This window comes from Vicugna pacos, chromosome 17 (assembly GCF_048564905.1).
Source record: "Vicugna pacos chromosome 17, VicPac4, whole genome shotgun sequence".
NCBI classification, from domain to species: domain Eukaryota; kingdom Metazoa; phylum Chordata; class Mammalia; order Artiodactyla; family Camelidae; genus Vicugna; species Vicugna pacos.
The window spans coordinates 54,070,535-54,089,912 of record NC_133003.1 but is presented as its reverse complement, the minus strand read 5'-3'; the positions used below and the strand labels follow the sequence as shown (position 1 = coordinate 54,089,912).

At 53.9% G+C, this 19,378-nt stretch overlaps 1 protein-coding gene across 2 annotated transcripts; it reads right to left on the bottom strand.

Moving 5' to 3' along the window:
- Positions 1 to 1,961: 1,961 nt before the first annotated feature.
- Positions 1,962 to 18,517, bottom strand: RPN1 (ribophorin I). Of its 2 annotated transcripts, none has more exons than XM_072941980.1 (10): positions 18,188 to 18,517; positions 15,641 to 15,705; positions 13,399 to 13,705; positions 11,265 to 11,474; positions 9,965 to 10,157; positions 8,197 to 8,296; positions 6,964 to 7,102; positions 6,630 to 6,749; positions 3,581 to 3,826; positions 1,962 to 2,488 (listed from the first exon to the last, which is right to left on the bottom strand). In XM_072941980.1, the coding sequence occupies exons 1-10, from the start codon at positions 18,452 to 18,454 to the stop codon at positions 2,306 to 2,308; spliced, it is 1,830 nt and encodes a 609-aa protein (XP_072798081.1). In that variant the 5' UTR covers positions 18,455 to 18,517; the 3' UTR covers positions 1,962 to 2,305. The 2 variants fall into 2 exon arrangements, with proteins under 2 accessions (XP_072798081.1, XP_072798082.1); XM_072941981.1 differs by lacking the exon at positions 18,188 to 18,517 and adding an exon at positions 16,202 to 16,222.
- Positions 18,518 to 19,378: the final 861 nt, after the last annotated feature.

Genomic DNA, 19,378 nt, shown 5'->3' with positions numbered 1-19,378 from the left:
AGAGGCCCGCCCGGAAGCCCGGCCGCGCCGGGGGCGGGACAGGCCCCGCGAGCGCTGGGCCCCAGGCCCCGGCTCAGGCCAGAGGCTCTCCGCAGCGACAGTCGCTGGCGCGGAACGAGGTGCCTTCGCTGCTCGCCGTGCGCCCTCACCGCGGCTGATGCTGATGAGGGACCTCGCGCCCCGCTCCCGCAGCCAGCGGGGAGGCGGGATTCGGACGTCCACGCAGCCGCGCTCCGGAGCGAGCGTCCTCCGGATCCCTGTCTCCTCCTGCCTCAAAACCCCACTGTCCACAATCCTTTCTCTCTTCTGCATCCTCCCCGCCCCAGCCTGCCAGCTGCGCATCCTGCTGCGGCCGCCCCTCCTCACTTGTCTCTGAGATGCGCCCTCAGTGTTCCCGGGAAGCCTCGCCTGGGCCGCACGGCGCACCCTCACAGCTGAGGTCAGACCTCCGCCACCCGCTCCTAAATCCCACAGCCTTCCTCTTGCTTGACCTGAGACACCCACTTCCCGACACCCCAGGGCCCTTCTCTGCCTCACTGGCCGCTTCTCCACCTGGGTGCAGTGGCGGGCTGCACGTGGCCACTGTGCTTCAGGGTCCCAGGTCTTCCCAGGCAGCCTCACCACAGCCCCCACTGCGCCGTTTCCAGAGCCGTCTCCACTCGAGCAACCCCCGTATCTGTCATTTCCAAGCCAGGTCTCTCCTTTGAGCTCCAGGCCTGTACATCCAACCCCTACAGACACTCTCCCTTGGATGCTGCAGGCACGCACACCTGACCACGTCTGAGACAGAGCTCACCTTCCCCCAAACCGGCCTGGCACAGACTTAACGTCATAAATGAACGGTACAACCATCCCTCACCACCACCACCCCCTCCAGTATTTAAGCCACCATCTCCATCATATGCTGTTGCCACAAGGGTGAGCGGGTCGGACAAAACTGCCACCCCGTCAGAGCCACTCCAGTGATTGCACACGTTCCAGCTGTGCAGTGTGACGGTGTGACGTGGAGCAGAGATCCAGGGCAGAACGAGGGACAGACAGGATGGGCCAGGAGGTTGTGGAAGGCTTCCCTGAGATGGTAACCTACAGCTGATCCCTGAAGGATGAGCAGGCCTTAACTAGATGAAGATGGGGCAGACACCCCAGCACAGTGGACGGGGAAGCAAGGCCCATGCTCACTGAACAGTCAGCTCCCCCACCGACACCCCTGCTGCATCCGCATCGGGACTTCCCCACCCCAGCCCGAGCTGCATCTCCTGCCTGGATTACAAGAAGCCCTCAGGTTTACCCCACACCCACTTACGGCCTCACTTCCTTCTCAGCCAAAATACTGGTCTCACACTGGGCAGTCTTCCCTTGCTTCCAGGGTAAAGTCCAGAGCCTGGAGAGACCCAGAGCCTCACCTTGTCTGGACTCCTCCACCTCTGCAGCCCCACGCACACTATGCCCCACTCTGGGCTCCCTTCAGGTACTCAAGCCTCAGCCTGCCCCAGGGCCTCTGCACATGCTGTGCACTCCAGCTGGACACGGCACCAGCCCCACCACCTGTGTGACTCCGCCAGCACTCAACTGGAAAGCCGCTTCCTCAGGGAGGTGCCCAGTGCCCTGCAGTGTGCACCAGCAGAGCCCTGTCAATCTGTGACCACGAATCTGGGTCAAACGTCTGTCTGTCCTCCACGAGAGCCGCCTCTGCGTCGCTCATCATCCACATGGGGCCCGGCAGAGCCTGTGACACAAATACTCGGGACCCCGCCACTCCACCCTGGGACCTCACCCAGGCCAGCCACCTCTGTGGCCTCGTGGTTCTGATAGGCAAAATGGAACCAGTACTTGCCACCCAAACTTGAGAGTGTGCTCAGGGGCAAACCCATTATTTAATGGGTAAAAAGCACTTGATAAAAGTACTATCCCCGGAGTTTAGAAATAAATTATGAGAGATTTTCAACAGAACAAAACAAATGTTCACAGTCCCAACTTTATTTTCATTTGATCACACGCGCTTGAAAAAAACACACGCGTGCAGAATAGCAAACACCGGGAATTAGGAGGGCGTTAAACAAGGGGTTCCCAGTGGAAGGAGTTTCACAGACTTCAGAACAAACAAAACCAACGCAAACATTTCTTTGTTCAAAACAGAAGGATATTTTGTTTTTAATGCGGTTTAAGGTTTTTTTTCTTTTGGGGGGGGTTTGTTTTAAGGAACACTTCAGGGACAAAAACTAAGCTGCTTTTGTTGCCTGAGGCAGGGCCAGGCTTCTCTCTTCCTTGAAGGCCTTTTGCACTTGCTGGCCTGGAGGCTGGCGGCCTACAGGGCATCCAGGATGTGGTCAATCTTGGCGACCAGCTCCTGCCGCTTTCCAGAGATAAGCTTCTCATTCTCGACATACGTGTCCTTCTTGAGCTTGCCGGCCACCAGCCGCTCGGCCTCCACCGCCGACTTCAGGACCAGCTCCTTGACCTGCGCATCCAGTTTCTGCATTTCGCTCACCTGGCCAAGGCAAGAGCGGGGCAGGCTCGAGAGTGGCCCCCTGCCCTCCGCCCAAAGCAGGCCACCACCTCACAGGCAGAGGGGCTGGCGGTGGAGGGAGACAGGCCGCCTCGCCCCAACCAACCCCGTCCTACAAGCCCTGGCCCTGGGAGCAGGTCCCCTCCCCATCCCCCGGCCCCCAGCCGGGAAGGAGGACATGAAGGCTGAGTGTGAAAACACGCGTGACCCCGGCTCGGGGCAGACACCAGTGAGCACCCGTTCCCTTCCCTTTATCAGCCAAACTAAAACGAGGTCCGGGGACTCGGCCAGGCAGAGGGCCAGTGGTGGGGGTGGATGGCTCCCCGGTCACCAATGGCTGTGTGTGAGGCCAAGGACTTCTGTGGCCACGTTCACTGAACACTCAACAAACATCCGGTGCCAGGGTGCCAGGCACGACCGCACCCCGGAGAACAGCGGTCAGGACGGGCCCGGCGCCATGCCTCAGGACTGACAGACAGTAAAAGCTTAGGCACGTGAGTAAACGGATTCAGGAAATGGCAGGTGCTCTGAAGAAACAGCATGGAGGCGGGAGGGAGCGCCGGGGGGGCACCGGCTCTAGGTGACACCACGACACTGACTCACTTCGCACGCACACCCGCTGTGAGCTCAGGAAGCACTACCTGCCCCGCTTAGAGACAGGGAAACCCCCCCACGCTAGAGACAACAAAACCCCCCATGTTAGAGACAGCAAGAGCTAGGAAACCTGCGAGGTTTACACGGTCTGAACCAGAGCCTGGACTCGGACCCATGATTCTGAGTCGTGGGCCAAGGCCGGAGCCTCCGGGAGCCTGCTAGTCCGGGCCCCTCAGTACCGGCCATGCAGACAGCGCGAAGAGGCGAGCAGCGCCCTCCCCCGGCCCAGCTCACGGCGAGACCCACGTCTTCTCGTCCACCACGAGGGCCGGCGGCTCTGACGGGGCACTCACCCCCCGACTGGCCACAAGCAGGAGCTGCCCAGAGTGGGCGGGCAGGGCACCGCAGGCCACTCCAACAGTCAGCACACTCCCCACCGGGGGCCTGGCAGCAGGCCGGCGAGCCAGCAGTGGCACTTACTTTGTCGCACAGGTCCGAGCCCTCCGTCTTCAGCCGGGCCTGCAGCAGCGCGACCTCGCTGCTCAGGGCCTTGTGCTCGGCCTCCAGGCTCTTCCTGCCGCCGTTGAGGGTGGACGCATCCCGGGACTGTTTGTACCTGTTGACAGTCTCGTCGAAGTGACGGTAGAGCCCAATTCTCTTGTTGACCAGGGTCAACACCTGCTCGGTGATGCAGGCCACCTTCATCCTGGCCTCTGCCGCCGGGTCCTGGGGGAGAGACATGGTGTGTGACCTTCACCCCCCAGAGCACCCCCAGTGGCTGGGCAAACCAGAAGAGCCATCATCTTGGAGAGTCAGAGGATCAGCCCCTTGCAGACACTGACCCTGGGCCAGGTCAGCAGCGGGCAGGACTGGGGGCAGGGGGGCGGAGAAGACGCGCGCATGTGCCAGGGTGCTGACGCCAGGCAAGGGGCAGCGAGGCGCTGGTGGGAGAAGTCCCAGCGCGGGCCGGGGAGGCTTCCAGGACATTTACTACGTCTCCCTCCTCCTTAAACCCTTCCCGTTTCCAGGGCCTGAAGGATGCCTCCCAAGCGCCTCATCCCACCAGCCTCAGCCCTCAGACGGGGCCCTGCGTGGTCTCCAGAGCGCCTCACAGGGACCACCGCAGGGGCCCCAGCCTGCCAGCTCCGAGGCTGAGTCTGGTCTGCAGACAGTGTTTGGCCCACAATTTGGTTTCATCTCAATAAATTACCAAAGCTTTAAAACAGAGAGATGTATATGCAGGAACTAACTGAACGAACTATGACCCATCCATACAACGGAGTCCTCTGCAGCTATTAAAACAAGCAATAAAAATAGTAAGGAAAAAAGCGCTCTACGAACTGACACGGGTGAGTTTCAGGATGTATCTGTTAAGTGAAAAAAACAAAGTAAAAACTATACATACTGCTGCTACCTTTTGTGTACATAAGAACAGAAAACAAGAGTCAAAGTATGTATGTTTGCAAAATAAACGAGTCAGGAAGGCCGTGTAGGGACTGAGGGGGCTGCTCGGCTGCATGGCCGGTGGGGAGGGCGGAGACCGCATCATTGAAGTTCTCAGTTTAGAGCTTTGTTGACGTTGACAGTTTCACAACCACCACAAACCTAACAATGGTGGCCGAGGGGAGCAGAGTGACACCTGAGCATAAGTAAAGCACATTTCAGGTAAGTGGCGCCCTGGGCACCCTGGGACACGGCCTCAGTCTAAAGACAAAACCACCACAGACAAGCCTGGGGCTCTACTGGGGAGGCCTGGTGTCCCAGTGGGTCCAGTGCAGCCACTGTGAGACCGTTTTGTTCGCAGACTTCAGCAAACAACCACCCTGAGGATGGGATCCAGGCGAAGCAGCCGGTGGCATCAGCCTGCAGCAAAAGGCGCCGGTGCCGAGTCATCTTCTAAAGCCCACGTGCAGTGATGGCTACGTCCCAGCTCCGGCTGCTGAAGACCTGGCAGCGGAGACCCTCTGCAAGCAGGGCTGGCCCCGGCTCACACACCGCGGCCTCTGGGGGCCGTTCTGCACTGAAAGGAACAGGACTCCAGGACAAGCTGTGCCTGCAGCGTGTTGTGCCCAACAGTAAAGAACGGCTCGAAAACATGCTGTGATGTGAAAAAGACAGCCGAACCAGGACAGCCGGAGCGTCAGAATAACCGACAGTGGACGGTAACCCGTGGAATAAAGCAGGACGTGAACCCACACACATAACCAACCAACCGACAAGAAGAGCTTTTCCTCACAGTAGACAGACGGCTAACAAGGTAAGAAGAACGTTCTTCCACCACCCCAACAAGTAACAGACCAGGTAAGAACTAATAATAAATACTGTAACTAACAGATGAACTTGTGTGATGTCTGTATGGCCTCACAGATTAATTAGTAACTAGTGAGAAAACCAGTAGCTTCACAGTGGAGAAACCAGGGGGCACCCGCTGAGCCCAGCGAGGAGTTAAGACCCCAGCCCTGGGGCCAGCGGGCGTCAGGCACCCCCTGGGTGGTGCACTGCAGACACAGCATCACTTCATAATGTTCTCCCCAGAGATGCATAATCTGAACTTCATGGAGAAACACAAGAAACATAAATTAAGGGACATTCTACAAACCACACTTCAAACATGTCAAGGTGATTGCAGACGAAGGCTGAGGAATGTTCCAGACTAAAGGAAATGTGACAACTAAATGCAATTTCTGACGACGAACTGGATTCTGAAGTGTGCAAAACCACAGCTGTGAAAGCTGCCACCGGGCAGCGCGCACGACTGGAACCTGGTCGGCACGCTGGTGACTGATCACTGCAACATCACGTTTCCCGAATCGGATCAACGCACTGAGATTACGTGAGACAAAACCCTTGTTCTCAGGCTGCACGCATGCACGAGTGTTCAGGTACGGTCGGCAGCTTCCTCTCAAGGGGCTGCACAGACAGAGGGGCTGAATGCTAACTGCTTCATCTTGGTGAAGAGCACACAGGAGTTACTTTTACTATTCTTGCAAAATTTCTGTAAATGTGGAATTTTTTAAAACATACCTTTTTAAAAAAAATTAAACAAATGCAATTTTTATAGCTCAGAAAATGGGGCTATTTCATAATAAACCTAGACTCTCTGCCTTCCCATGACACAGCTGGCCGGCAGCTGCCCCACTGCACCCCAGCCCTGGGGCAGCCTCACTGGTCTAGGGAACCAGCTGAGTCAGCGTCTTTGCTCACAGCCCCCCCCCCCCGCCACTGCTACCCACAGGTCCCACAAAGCCTCCAGCCAAATGCCTTCCCGACCTTTCTGCCTGCCACTTGCTCGGGCAGCCCTTGTGGCCTCCCGGCCTCCCCATCAGGAGTGCAGTCTGCCCGCTGCTGCCCCCTCCAGCACCGCCTCACTTAACATCGCGCACCCCGTGACCACAGCAACACAAACGGGCCCTCTCTCTGCAGTAAGGCTTAGGCCACGGGCAGGGTGCCTCCCAGCCAACAGCGCATGCTATGCGGACCGGTGTCGGGAAAGCGAGTCAGGCATGCATCAAAGAGGCCAAGCAGGTACCTTGGTGATGGAGAAGTCCAGCCGGACGTAGACAATGACGGTGAAGAACAGGATGTAGAAGGCGGCCACCACCAGCAGGGGCTCCTGCAGCATGAGCACCTTGTTGAAGGTGTAGTGCACCTGCGGACAGCCAGAGAGAAGACATGCTGAGACGGTCAGCCTGGACTCAGAAGCCTGGGGTCAAGGGGCCTCCCCGGGCCTGCAATTGTCCAGGCTGCCCCCTGGCCCGCCCCAGGCAGCTGTGCTCAAACCACTCAGCCCAAGCAGGGAAAGATGGGCAGTCCAGGCCCCACAGCGGCCCCCTGGGGAGGACACACGGCTGCGGAGCGCGCACCACGATGTCCTGGATGTGCTGCTCCACCAGGTTTTTCTTGTGGGCGACGATCACAGGGCGGCCAAACGTGTCCAGGTAAGTGTAGTGCAGCTCGTCAGGGGCACGGCTGATCGCATACGGACTGTCCACCTGGATGTTCCTGCAGGAGGGGGGAGGGGGAGACAGAACCTCAGACAAACTGCGCCGACCACCTAGGTTCAAGGTGAGGGTCCCAAGGCCCAGGGCCTTCCAGGTCCACTCCATTCTGCTCCCTCTGCGGCTCAGGGAACACCTGACCCCGAGACAGCTGGCCCACCACCAGAGACCCTGACCAGGAAGCCACTCCCCCGCTGAGCCAACGACGTCTCCCAGCACCAGCCCTGCAGGGTCTCAGGCCACACGCCCCATCCCCCGAGTGCATCCAACTCAACAAGGGGCAGTCGGGGGCCAGGTGAGGCCCCTCAGCAGTTACTTCAAAATCTCTGTCTCCTTACAAGACTGACAACTTCTTTTAGGGTGTCTGGGGGACACATGTCCTGCTTCGTCTGCCCTGACCCATTCCCCCTCCTCCTGGCAAACAGCACGCTCCAGTTTTCTTGAAGGAAGTAACACCCCCGTGGAATGTTCCTGAGGAGGAACAGTCAAGTCCCTCCTGGTGCTCAGAGCACACACGTGACCCAAGGGGGCCAGGCGCTTGCCTCCAAAGTGACAGTCTCCACCAGCCAGGCTACCAGAGACGCCCTGGCTGCGTCCTTTACCCCGCCCACCTGCTTCTTCAGCTTATGCCATCATTTCATGAGATCCCTTACCTTCCAAATTCCCTCCTTTCTGCTCAGTGTGGCCAGAGACAGCTGCCTGTGTTTGCAAGTACAGAACCCTGACACACCACGTGAGACCCCGTTCTGAACCAGGGCTGAGGGGCCCAGGACGAGACGCTAACCTCCCCTTTCTACAAGCCCAGCACGAAGGCCGCCAGCCATCTCGACCCTGCATTCTTTCCTGCTGCAGGTCACCCCATCAGACTCAGGCCATCACCCTGGCCTGCCATGCACGGGTCACACAGAGCCACTGTGCTGGGGACAGTCCATAAACAAACTGTGCCCTCACTTGAGTCGAGCTTTTCAGCTTGAACCCAGTCAGAAGCCTCAGGGTTCTCAGTCAGCACCGTGTGCTAAGCAGCCCGCTGTGCCCGCTGGAGGTACCCACAGGGCACTCTGGGTGGGCGAGGCGGACAGTAAGGGAGGCCGCACTCACTTGGCCCCTTCGGGCAAGATGATCTTCACAGTCAGAGAGTCTATGACTTGCTCGTCAAACACGTGGTCCACAAGCCTCATCTTCAGTGCGTACTGGTCTCCTGGAGGGTCAAGCAGACACACGGTGTCATGGAAACAGAAAGAAGGGGCAGGAGCAGGGCGTGTCCCCTGACACAGACAACAGGAGAGATGCCACCTGAAGTCAGCAGGCAGGGAGACTCTGGCAGGCAGAGGTGGTGGGCAGCACGGTCGGAGGCCTTCCCCAACTTCCACAAAGAGCTCGAGCAACTACCTAGCAAAACTAAAACCCACGGACCACACTTAAAACAAGACTCAGTAAGAAGACCGCAGCAGGGACCACAGTGCTCCGGGCAGCCGTCCGTTCACACGACGCCACAGCAGCAGAGCGGGCAGTCAAGGCACCTCCTCCTGCAAGTTCATGCTGACAGGAAGCAGCAGCAAAGCCTCCGCCACCTCTCGCTCAGAGGGAGTCACATAAAAAAGTCACAATCAGAGAACATCCTGGAGAGGGGAAGCCTGCGGGAAAGACGCCACAAAGCCGGTCACAGCCGCCCGGTGATGTCCAGACAGCTGACGGCTGCGCACAAGGGACACGAAAGGCACGGAAGAGCAGCAGAACCCAAGTTAGAGGTCAGAAAAGTGACAGAACTCAGGAAAAAGGAAAAAGGAAAGAAAAAATCACTTTAGAAATGAAGGCCCACTAGAAGGAATCCGGCTGAACAAGCACAACGGCGAGGCCTCACGGTGAGCAGGAGGCGGAGAGGGGAGGGGCTGTGTCCGGCCCTGCGTGGCACCGGGGACACCAGACACCGCTGCTCGCCTGTGGTAAAAACCACGGCAGCTGAGTCTCACTGAAGGGGTCCAACCCGAGTCTGATCAGGCTCCAGAGCACCTGTCAACTTGCTAGAAAAACAGGAGACAGGACTACCCAGAACCACACAGAGTGAGCAACCCAGGCCACGGGCTGCACTACACCCAGGGCCAAGTCCTGCAACAGACAAACTGCCAGGGAATCAGATGGAGGAGGAAACCACGGATTAATAGGGACTGACAAAAAACACAGAGCTAGAGTATCTAGAGGCACACACTTGGGTGATAAAGTGATGCAGAAATTCAAGAGTGGCTCCCAGAAGTCAGGGAGATGTGCATGGGAGATGACTGCTCTGGGGAAGAGGGGGACGTGGAGGGCCTTCTGGCAAACTCCCATTTCTTGACCTGAGTTATGAGGTGTTCTTCTTACAGTAATTTACTGAGCTATGTGTTTGTTTTGTGTGATTGTCTATATTTTATTTTGGATTCAACAGGTTTTAAAAAGACTTGAAAATAAGACAAAATGTTTACAATCATCAGTTCTGGGTGCTTGTGTACAAGTGTTTGTTCTCTGAATCTTACTTTTTAAATACTTCACATCTAAAGACTCCAAGTAGCTCCGTCTTACGGCAGAACTGGGGGCAAGAAGAGCCCTCCTGTCCCACCTGAAGGGACCGGCGTGCATACGTGTCGCTTCCCAACAGCCACCTGTGCCACGGGGGGCTGGGCTGCTCCTGGCGTCCCAGCCTTCCTCAGAGTGACAAGGGAACGCTCCCCCCACCTAAAGAGACCAGCAGTTATCACACTCTCTCACACACACACTCACACTCACACAAACACACGCACGCACACAAGAAACAACAACAGAACAAACCCACAGGAAACTAAAGAAAAAGACAGATGTTCCCCTTTCTCCCCTCTAACTGCTGAGCACTGACCCAAGTTATAGAGGTACTCGTAGCTCGGGAGGTTGTAGCCAACGATGTAGTGGGTCTTCCACCCCCCAAAAAGAGGGAAGCGAGGCCGGATCTCCATCTCCACGGAGTCGTCCAAGATAAGGAGGTGGCTGGTGGAGACGTTGCCAATCTCATCCCGGTAATACACATCCTGGGCAGCAGCAGGGAGGATGGTCTGCAAGAACAAACGGACCTTCTCAAGACTCCGGAAACCCACTCAGAGGAAACGATCCCAAACACAGGAGAGACTCTGTGCCCCAAGAGCCTCGTCACAGCGCTGCTGAACTCAAACAGTCCCCAAACCTGACACAAGCTGGGGGGTCTAACCTCCCTCCCAGAGGCTTCGAAGTGTCTAGGTATCGCATCTCCTCCCCAGTCAAGGATGGTAAGTTGTCAAATCCCTCTAAACAGTACACAGCAGACTTAACTACCTTCGCAAATGCTGAAGACTCAGTACAAAGGCAGAAATAATCTGTAAGTTATTTTGGAGGAAGGGGAACTGAAGATGGAAGAAATCACATCAAATCACTAAGTGGTAGAATTATGAGAGGGTTTCTCCATCTAACATATTTTACTGTGTCTTCTAAATCTGTAAGCATATTTTGATAATCATGGGAAAAAATGTAACGTTTGCACAGTGAGCCCTTCTGTAATATACATGAAGATGCTTGTAAGTTTTCATTTAAAAGACAAAAAAGAAAACTGTATATGCAATAGGATCAAATGTGTTTTCACAACAGCATTATAAAAGAAAAAGGAGCTACAACATCAATCATAGTGCAATATAGTAACATATCAAAGTAGCACATTGTACATCTTAAATTTACACAATACTGTATGTAAAATGTATTCAATAATAATTTTTTAAAAACTCATCACAAGAAAAAATGTATGATGATGGGGGTTTAGTGGACTTGATGCAGCAATCATTTAGAAACATACAAATAGTGAATCATATTGTTTTACACTTGAAACTAATATGTCAATTATACATCAATACAATTTTAAAAAGGAAAAGGAAAAGGAAATACAAGAATGTCAGCAATACTGGTATCTGGGTTTGCTTTTCCTTTCTTCATTATTCAAAATTTCTCTGAAGACCACAGCCTACTTACATAAATGGGGGCACCTTCTTCAGGATTCTTCCTGTTAGTTCTAACACTGTCACTCAGCTACCTGAACACCAATCAACCCCAAACTGTCCGTATTTAGCTACTTTCAAAAAGCTAAAGCAAGCACAGACATGGCAGCCTCTCCTACGTGCAGGGCGAACGCATCATACCTTGAAAGAGCGGATGGAGGAGATCCCGCTGTCCGGCTGCCTCTGGTAATCATAGCGCGAAAAAGGCCCCTTCAGCACAGCCCCTGTGTGCTTCAAGTCCACGTTTTCCTCCACGGCAATATTGCCCCAGTGGGAGACCTCGATGACTCGGGTCATGCTGGTGATGGTCAGGAAAGGACTATTGTTCTCAGAATGTACTTTAAAAGTATCCTGGAGAGGAAGGAACAGGCACTTCAAAGTGACTAGGAATCAACACTGTGTCAGGCACTCCTCTGTGAGCTCTAAGTAAGTAATTTAAGCACATTTTCTCATTTAGTCCTCAAAACATCACAATGAAGTAAGTGCCACTTACCCCTATTTTACAAATAAAAACCCAGAGGCCCAGCAGTTTTCATTACTATGTTCAAGGCCATGAACTTAACACTAGGAATTCAGGTCTTCGACTGTGTAGACGGTCTGGCTTCACACTTGGACGTAGTAAGTACTGCCTTGCGAGGAGGCCCAAGACAGGTAGAGGAGACATCTTTGACAATTCCTTCCCTTCTCTGCCAATGTCACCACTGAGGTTAGTATTAAGAAGTCTTCCTCACCACTAAGTAATTCAAGTGCCTTTCTATGAATATGCACCCAGAACCCTACAGAAATGAAATCTAAAAGGACGAAATACAAAATACTGCTTGATCTCTCATACATGTGGAATCAAAAACAAAACAAAACAGAAACAGCCATTAAAAACAGTTCACAAAGTGGGGGAGGGTAGAGCTCAGGGTAGAGTGCCTGCTTAGCGCACACGAGGTCCTGGGTTCAATCCCCTGCACCTCCATTTAAATAAATAAATAGACTAATTACCTCTCCCCTAAGAAAAAAAGTTTACAAAGGAAAAGTAAAATGCTTAAAGACCACCCTAAGCACTGCAAGTATTATATGATCTCCACGTTGAACCCCTATGCTTCAAAAGAAATGACTCAGGTACTGAAGTGTCAAGAGCGGATGTGAACTCATGTCAGGCTTTCCTCAGTGTCTGCCAAAGTGTCTCTCATAAGCCTTTTATTAATTTAAAATGAAGGAGGGAAGTCCAAAATCTAAACTGTTAAAGTCTTAAAAGCCCACGTAGAGATAATCAAATCTCTGCCCCAACACGAGCTCAGTCTAAAGCAAAGGAATACACACAGCGCGCCACACATTCGGAGACAGAGGAGCGTGAGCACGCTTACTACAGACCCGCACGCGTCTCCAGGAGGAAACGTTTCAGCATAAACCAAAACCTTATGTAAATGGTCGCCGAGGAGGGCAGCTGGGAGGGAGAAGTGAAAGGAGTCTCTGAATCTCCTGGTTACATAATTTTGACTATAGAATCATGTTTTCATATTAAATCAACTTTTAAAATTCTTGAAAGTTGAAAATAACCAAGATGAACAGACCTATCTATACGTCAAACTGACATTCAAGGGACAGAGGAAACGGAGAAACAATTATGTTAGAATAAATTATGAAATTATTTTGACTGTACACATCCTTAATGACACATGTTCCAAGTACACAGAGATGCAGAGAAGCTTTAAATATCCATTTTTCAGAGATGATACTGAAGCGTGTAAGATGAAATGACATGGTTCCCGAGTTTGCTTTAAAATTTCACAGCAAAGGAGAGAGAAGGGACAACTGAAGCGCGGGGTGGGGGGGCAACCCCGTCACCACGTGCTCAGCAACGGGCACGTGAGATCACAATTCTCTACTTCAGCACGTTCGACAATTTCCATCATAATAACACCTTTTTTAAGCCTCACCTCCTCCCGTACCTGGAGAGCCCAGCCCTGGCTCAGCAGCGCAGCCATCCCGGCCACAGCCGACAGCACAGCCCGCCTCCCGCCTCCAGGCCTCTGCCCCTCTCAGCACTCTGCCCAGGGGCCTTGTTCCTTCTCCCCCATTGCCCATGCCAACTCCCCAAATGCCACCTCCTTGAAAGAGTTCCCCGCCTCTATCTGTGCTCCCAGAATGAGGACCGTGAGCCCTATGGAGTCACTCCGCAGCCGGTTACAAAGGACTCTGGGCTTCCACCCGAGCCTCCCAACGAGCGGTCCCTCTGGGGAGCAGTCTGAGGCAGACGGGGGGGCTGGACCCCACACCAGCCTACCTGGCTATAGGCAGGGACGTCACGGAAGGGCCCGTAATCCAGGAGGTCCTCGGAGCGCGTGGGGCTCCCCAGCCTGGTGTAGCTCTCCACGTTTCGGGAGGCGAGCTTCACGCGCATTGTCTGCGTCTTCGTGGGGTACGGAGAATAGAAGTAATGGTTCCCCTCAAACACCACAAACTGCTTCTCCGACTGGGTGATCTGAGTTGGGTACGGCTGAAGCACGTGGGTATAAACCGCTTCCACAACGACGGAAATCTTGGCCCCGGGATCAAGAGCAGCGGGGAGCTTGACTGTGAAGAATCTCCCGCTGGAGGAAGGAGCAGGAGAGAGAATTAGACAGACTGGGAAACTGAAGAGAGAGCAGGAGCCCCAAGCCACAGCAGAGCCTGTGCCAAGACAAAAGCAGACACCACCTTCAATCTCTCCACTTACGCCTTTCAACACAAGCGAACGGACACCCACCTCAAGGCTGTCTGACAGGACAAGAGTGTAAACGGCCCGAACGCCCAACAGCAGGGTAACGGCTGAAGCCTCCCAGGACAGCGACACGCTGGAGTGTCGGCTGCCACTGAGACCGGTGCTTGGGGACGCGTGTGTAGGTACACGCACACACGCAATTGTATGTAAACGACAGACTTCCACACACAGTGTGAGTAACAGAAATCGGCTTACAGCTGGCACAGTATGATTCCATTTCAAAGTAAGTACACATACAACTATACGTGGAGAAAAGTGTTTCCATGAACGTTCCGCAACAGAAAAATCAAGGTAATCACAACACACCACAGTCTGGCGCCTCAGAGGATAATGTTTTTGTGCATCAAATCAGTGCAACTCATGGAGGACGAAGCATAACAAAGACAACCGTGAAGACCACACAGGAAATGGAAAACGTTGTGCTGTACGTGGAAAAAAAGGTTAAAAAGTAGGATCATACAGCAATTGAAAGTACAGAAAACACATCTGCAAGCAGACGTGACCCAGAAGGCAAGCGTGGAGGCCGACACGACATGGGCTGCGGGATAAGTGACATTTTCGTTTAAAGTTGCTGTTAAGCTTTATACAGCCAGACAGACTAATAAACTTAAACACGATCCCATTTATAACCTCGTGTGAAAGTCTGTACAGACAGGCACAGTGCAAGTAACAGAGCTGTGGTTACGGCACATTCTGATTTTTTAAATTCAAAACTAATAAGAAAAGTTTTAAAAATTCTGCCAAACCCAATTTAACAATTTTTTGAGTCATACAGGGAATGAGAGTAAAGTACAATGGTCTGCTGGTCAGCAACCAAATTTTTTATTTCTTCCTGTGATAAACGACAACATTTTGGGGTGGAAAACACTTGGTTGGAGAGGGAACCTATCCTGGGTACTGTACGGTGCTTGACAGCATCCCTGAACGCCACACACCACACGCCAGCAGCACCTGCCCGGCTGTAGCAACTGGAAAGGTCTCAAAACAGTGCCAGATGTCCCGGGGCGGGGGGACTGCTCTCCCTTCCAGTAAGAATCACTGAGCCAAAAGCACCTCTTCTCCCCGCACCATCCACTCAACACGTATTTCAGTGCCTAACGCACACCACGCACAACACGGACGACAGCTGAAGCTGGGTGATGGGATACACAGGAGTTCTCCTCACAATTCTTCCTGCTTCTTACATGTGTTTGAAAACATCCTTAATAAAGTGTTTTAAAATAAGTAACAAGTGCTCAGTGTGAGTTACCAAGGTTACAGCAGAGAACAAGGCAAGTTCAAACCCAGCTTCCACATGCACAGAGCTCAGCCTACCTCCTGAGAAGAACTGCCACTTCTCACAGCCCTGAGCGCTGGAGGGAGGTGCAGTCAGGCGTCTGCGCCCTGGAAGCCGGGCGGCAGCCAACCACAGTTGGGAGGAGGTCTGTTGAGGCACGTGGCCCACAGCTCCCACGTGCCGGGTCCCCACCTACCAGCTGGGGCGTCCCCACCCTCTCACAGACCAGAGCCCTAATCCGGGAGGAAGAAACTACTTCCACGTGGTCAAACACACTGCCACTCTCAGGGAATCCGATTCCAGCAGGAGTAATGTGGGAGGACATCGTAAGTGGGTCCAGGCCACGGGGCCACACACAGGATCGACCGAAACAGCTTCTAACACACCAGGCACCTTCGAGGCACCACCGCTCCTCGTGACCTTTCCAGCCCTGATGTGCTGACCTGCAACCACAGCAGGCAAGACAGAGATGTTCTGACGTTAGCTTACCTTTTACCCTTAATTTTGGTTTCTTGTACTTCCAGATTGTTCTCTTCCTCATCCTCTCCCTTCACCTGTAACAGAACAAAGGAGATTACTCTTTTTTGCTTTTAGCCTCTAAATTTTGAGTCAACAATTGACTAACTGCCTCAAAATGTCCACATTAAAGAATTCAAACTACCAGAACTTGTAAAGATTAAATTCTGGTTTCAGTAACAATTTTCTTTTTCAGCTGAAATACAAGAACCTTGTCAAAAGACCTACTTTCACATTGAATAAGCTGTATAATACGCTCTGTAAAAATCGTAACATTTTCCTGAATGAGCAAATACACACATACAAATAACGATGACACTTCCAAATACACTTTGTGCTTCCAAATAGAAAGGTCAGAAAGGTTTCTCTCTGGACATTTTCCTTTTCTTTTACGTTCAAATATGCATATGCACAGAAAACAAATGTATTTATTGTTGTAGGAGAAAAGTCTCAGGCATCACCAAAACCCATTTTACCGACACAAAAGAAGGTAAAGTGGCAAAAGCAGTGGCCGCCGCCGGGCCCGTCCCTTACTCTCATCCTTGACTGCAACCAGAGGTGCGACCAGGAAAAGGGTGTGTGCTCCAGTAGGCTGCACGGTCTTTGAGAAAGAGGCATCTTCAAGGAGACTGTCCATCAGATTACAAGGAAAAAACTTACACACACACGCTGATCTCTTTGCCAACCCAACCTCCACCAAAAGAAAAAGAATTTTAAGACTCCCTTTTAGGACTGAAGCAGTGATTCCCAATAGGATATACAAAGCTTTAATCAGGAAGCTATTTGTAATAGTTCAAAAATCCAAAAAGTAATCACATAACCATCGCCAAGGAAGCTGTACAGGCTAACGCGAACACCAAATTTCATGACTGTGACTAGAACCTTGCCACAGCGGGAACGTTCTGGTACAGTGGTGCTGATGAGGATCTCCCACTGTTCAGCTCACTTCTAAATACTTACTAGACTCACTATCTAACCTAGTAAAAGATTAGAGAGACGAAATACTGCAAATATAGGATCCAAGTGAGAGGGAGAGTAAGCTGAGTCTTCAATAGGAGGAAGGCGAGGAACCACTGGCTCTTAGTCAATAGTCACCATGGACCCCACTCTCAGCCCCTAAAATTCTACACGTACGGTTGGAAATAATTCACTGAGAAAATTTCTAGCAACCTCACCAAAGCCTCCAAGTCAAGTGTTGGAAAATACACACTCCCTTAGTTAAGTTTATCATCCAGTTTCCTCTGGGATAAGGGTGCAAAGGAGCAAACACTTTCCTTGAAGTCATCTCTCTCGGACTACAAATTAATGACTTGAGTAAATCCGGTTGCTGGACTACACAGCCCTACCTCAGAGCCATCCAGGCGGGAACAGGCTGCACGGTTCAGGGAAGAACACACACACCAGGTCTGAAGCACACTAACCTAAGCCCTGACTGTTCAGGACTTCGTGTCCTGGGTTTAAGCAACCTAACCTCCCAGACTACAGACCCCTCACCTGCACGAACTGTGCACCTCAAAGGGCTGTTGTGCACTTAAAGAACCTACCACAATACCTGAAAGTCAATTCGCAGTAAGACACGGTAAGAGAGCCCAGCCTGCAAGCCTGCAAGCCTGCAAGCAGTCTCCCGCAGGCCTGGAGACAGTGCCTGCTGCCGCCTTGTCAGTCGGAGGCAACCTCACTGCACGGGAACTAGCTCTTACAAAAGAATGCGGTTCAACATTCAGAACGTTCAGGTGAAGTTTTAATCCACCTTCCCACCAAACCTTTAAGTAACACTGCGTGTCTCATCACGGACAGGAGGCATTTCCGAGCATGATCCCTGTAAACGCAACTTCATAGCTCGGGACTCCCTCAGACAGCAAGGCGTGCTCAGAAGGAACAGGGCACTGCCATGACTGTTCCCCAGCAAACAACCGGGTGACCGTCACCTAGTGGGCTGCGTAAGGAAAACAGCAGGAGAAGGCCTCCCTCTGCGCACGCACACTCCCGCTGGCCCCCAAGCCAACGCTGCTCCCGCGGGAGGCCGCGCTGCCCCGGCCAGGGGACGCCGGCGGCTCCGCAGGCGAACTCGGGCCCCGCTCGCTGCTCTAGCGGAAGGGGGACCGGCGGGGCGGGGAGAGGGTCGGCCTTGACCTTTCTGCAGTTTACGAGGTCAGGACTACCTGGACGATTTTTAAACTAACTTGAAGGATACAACGTGGTAAAGCGTTCACCGGCAACCTTAGGAGGCGCGGTTTGCGGGAGGGCGTAGCTCAGCGGCCGGGCGCGTGCTGAGGTCCCGGGTTCAAACCCCAGGGACTCCGTTAATTTTTCTGAAAAAGCAGCAGCGAGTTTCAGACGCGCTCAGCCGTGGGCGCAGGGACGGGCCGCCGTTCCGACCCCCTGGACGGCGTCCGGAAGGAAGCCCCACGGGGCCCGCTCTCCCGCCGCGCCCGCGCCCGCGCCCCGCAGGCCTGTGCTGACGTGTCCGCGGCGGCGGGACGGCCGCCTTCCCCGCCCGGCCCCGGCCCCGGCGCTCACCTGCACGCCCAGGTGCGCCAGCCGGGCCTCCAGCTCGGGCTCCAGCGCCAGCAGGAAGGAGGCGGCGCGGGGCGCGGAGCCGCCGCCCGCGTGCGCCAGCACCACCTCGGCCGTCACCTTGGCCAGGTGGCTGCTCAGGTCCACCGTGCGCTTCACGTCCTCGTTGACCAGCGGCGGCGCCTCCGGGGAGGCGCGGCCCGGCGCGGGGGCCCAGGCCCCGAGCAGCAGCAGCAGCAGCAGCGGCAGGCGGGCGGCGGGCGCCTCCATGGCCGGGACCGAGCTGAGCCTCGGGCCGCCCGCCCGCGCGCGCCGCCCGCCCCGCCCCGGCCACGGCGCAGCCGCTCATTGGGCCGCGGCCGGCGCCACAAGATGGCGGCGCCCAGGGGCAAGGACCCCGTCTCCCGGGCAACGGGCTGCCCGCCGGGCGCCTGCCTGCGCGCGCCGCGCGGACCTCACCCCGCAGAAACCAGCCCGGCCAACTGCTGTTTCCCACCGCGTCTCCCCCGCAGGACCACTGGCCTTTCTACTCCTTGACACGGTCAAATTTAGCTTAAAAGGAGAAGGTAAAGGCCAGGGCAGAAGTTTCAGCAGAAACAGGCTGTCTGCACAGTCTCCCCCTGAAATACTCAGTGATTACCAAGTAGGAAGTAGTAAGCTGACGTTGGAGAATCCCGCCAGACACCACCTTGACCAAGGGATCAAGGTTAACGTCACCGCCTGTAAAACATAGTGACGTCACGTACCCCACCCAGAAGGGCACGTCACTCCTGTGGTGTTGCCCCAGAACTGCTGAAAATGCAATCACCTCTGTGCAACCACAAGAAACACCAGACAAACCGAAAGCACCTTGACTTTACCCCAGTGAGGCCCATTTCCGACTTCTATTCTAGGAAACTGTAGAGATAATAAATTCGTGTTGCTTTAAGCCACTGAGTTTGTGGTAGTTTGTTATTGCAGCAGTAAGGAACTAATACAGACGGCATGCTCTCTGCGGGCAGGGATGCTGTTGTGAACAAAAGACACTGCAAACCTCATCAGTAAACAAATAATGCTGAAGCCATCAAGTCAGCCACGGCCGCCACCCCTCAGTGAAGACAAACCTGCAGCCTGGCCTCTGCAGCCACTCACAATGGTGCACTGTGAGGGGACTCAGAACAAGAAAGAACAGGATACTGGCCCTAGAGAGCTAGG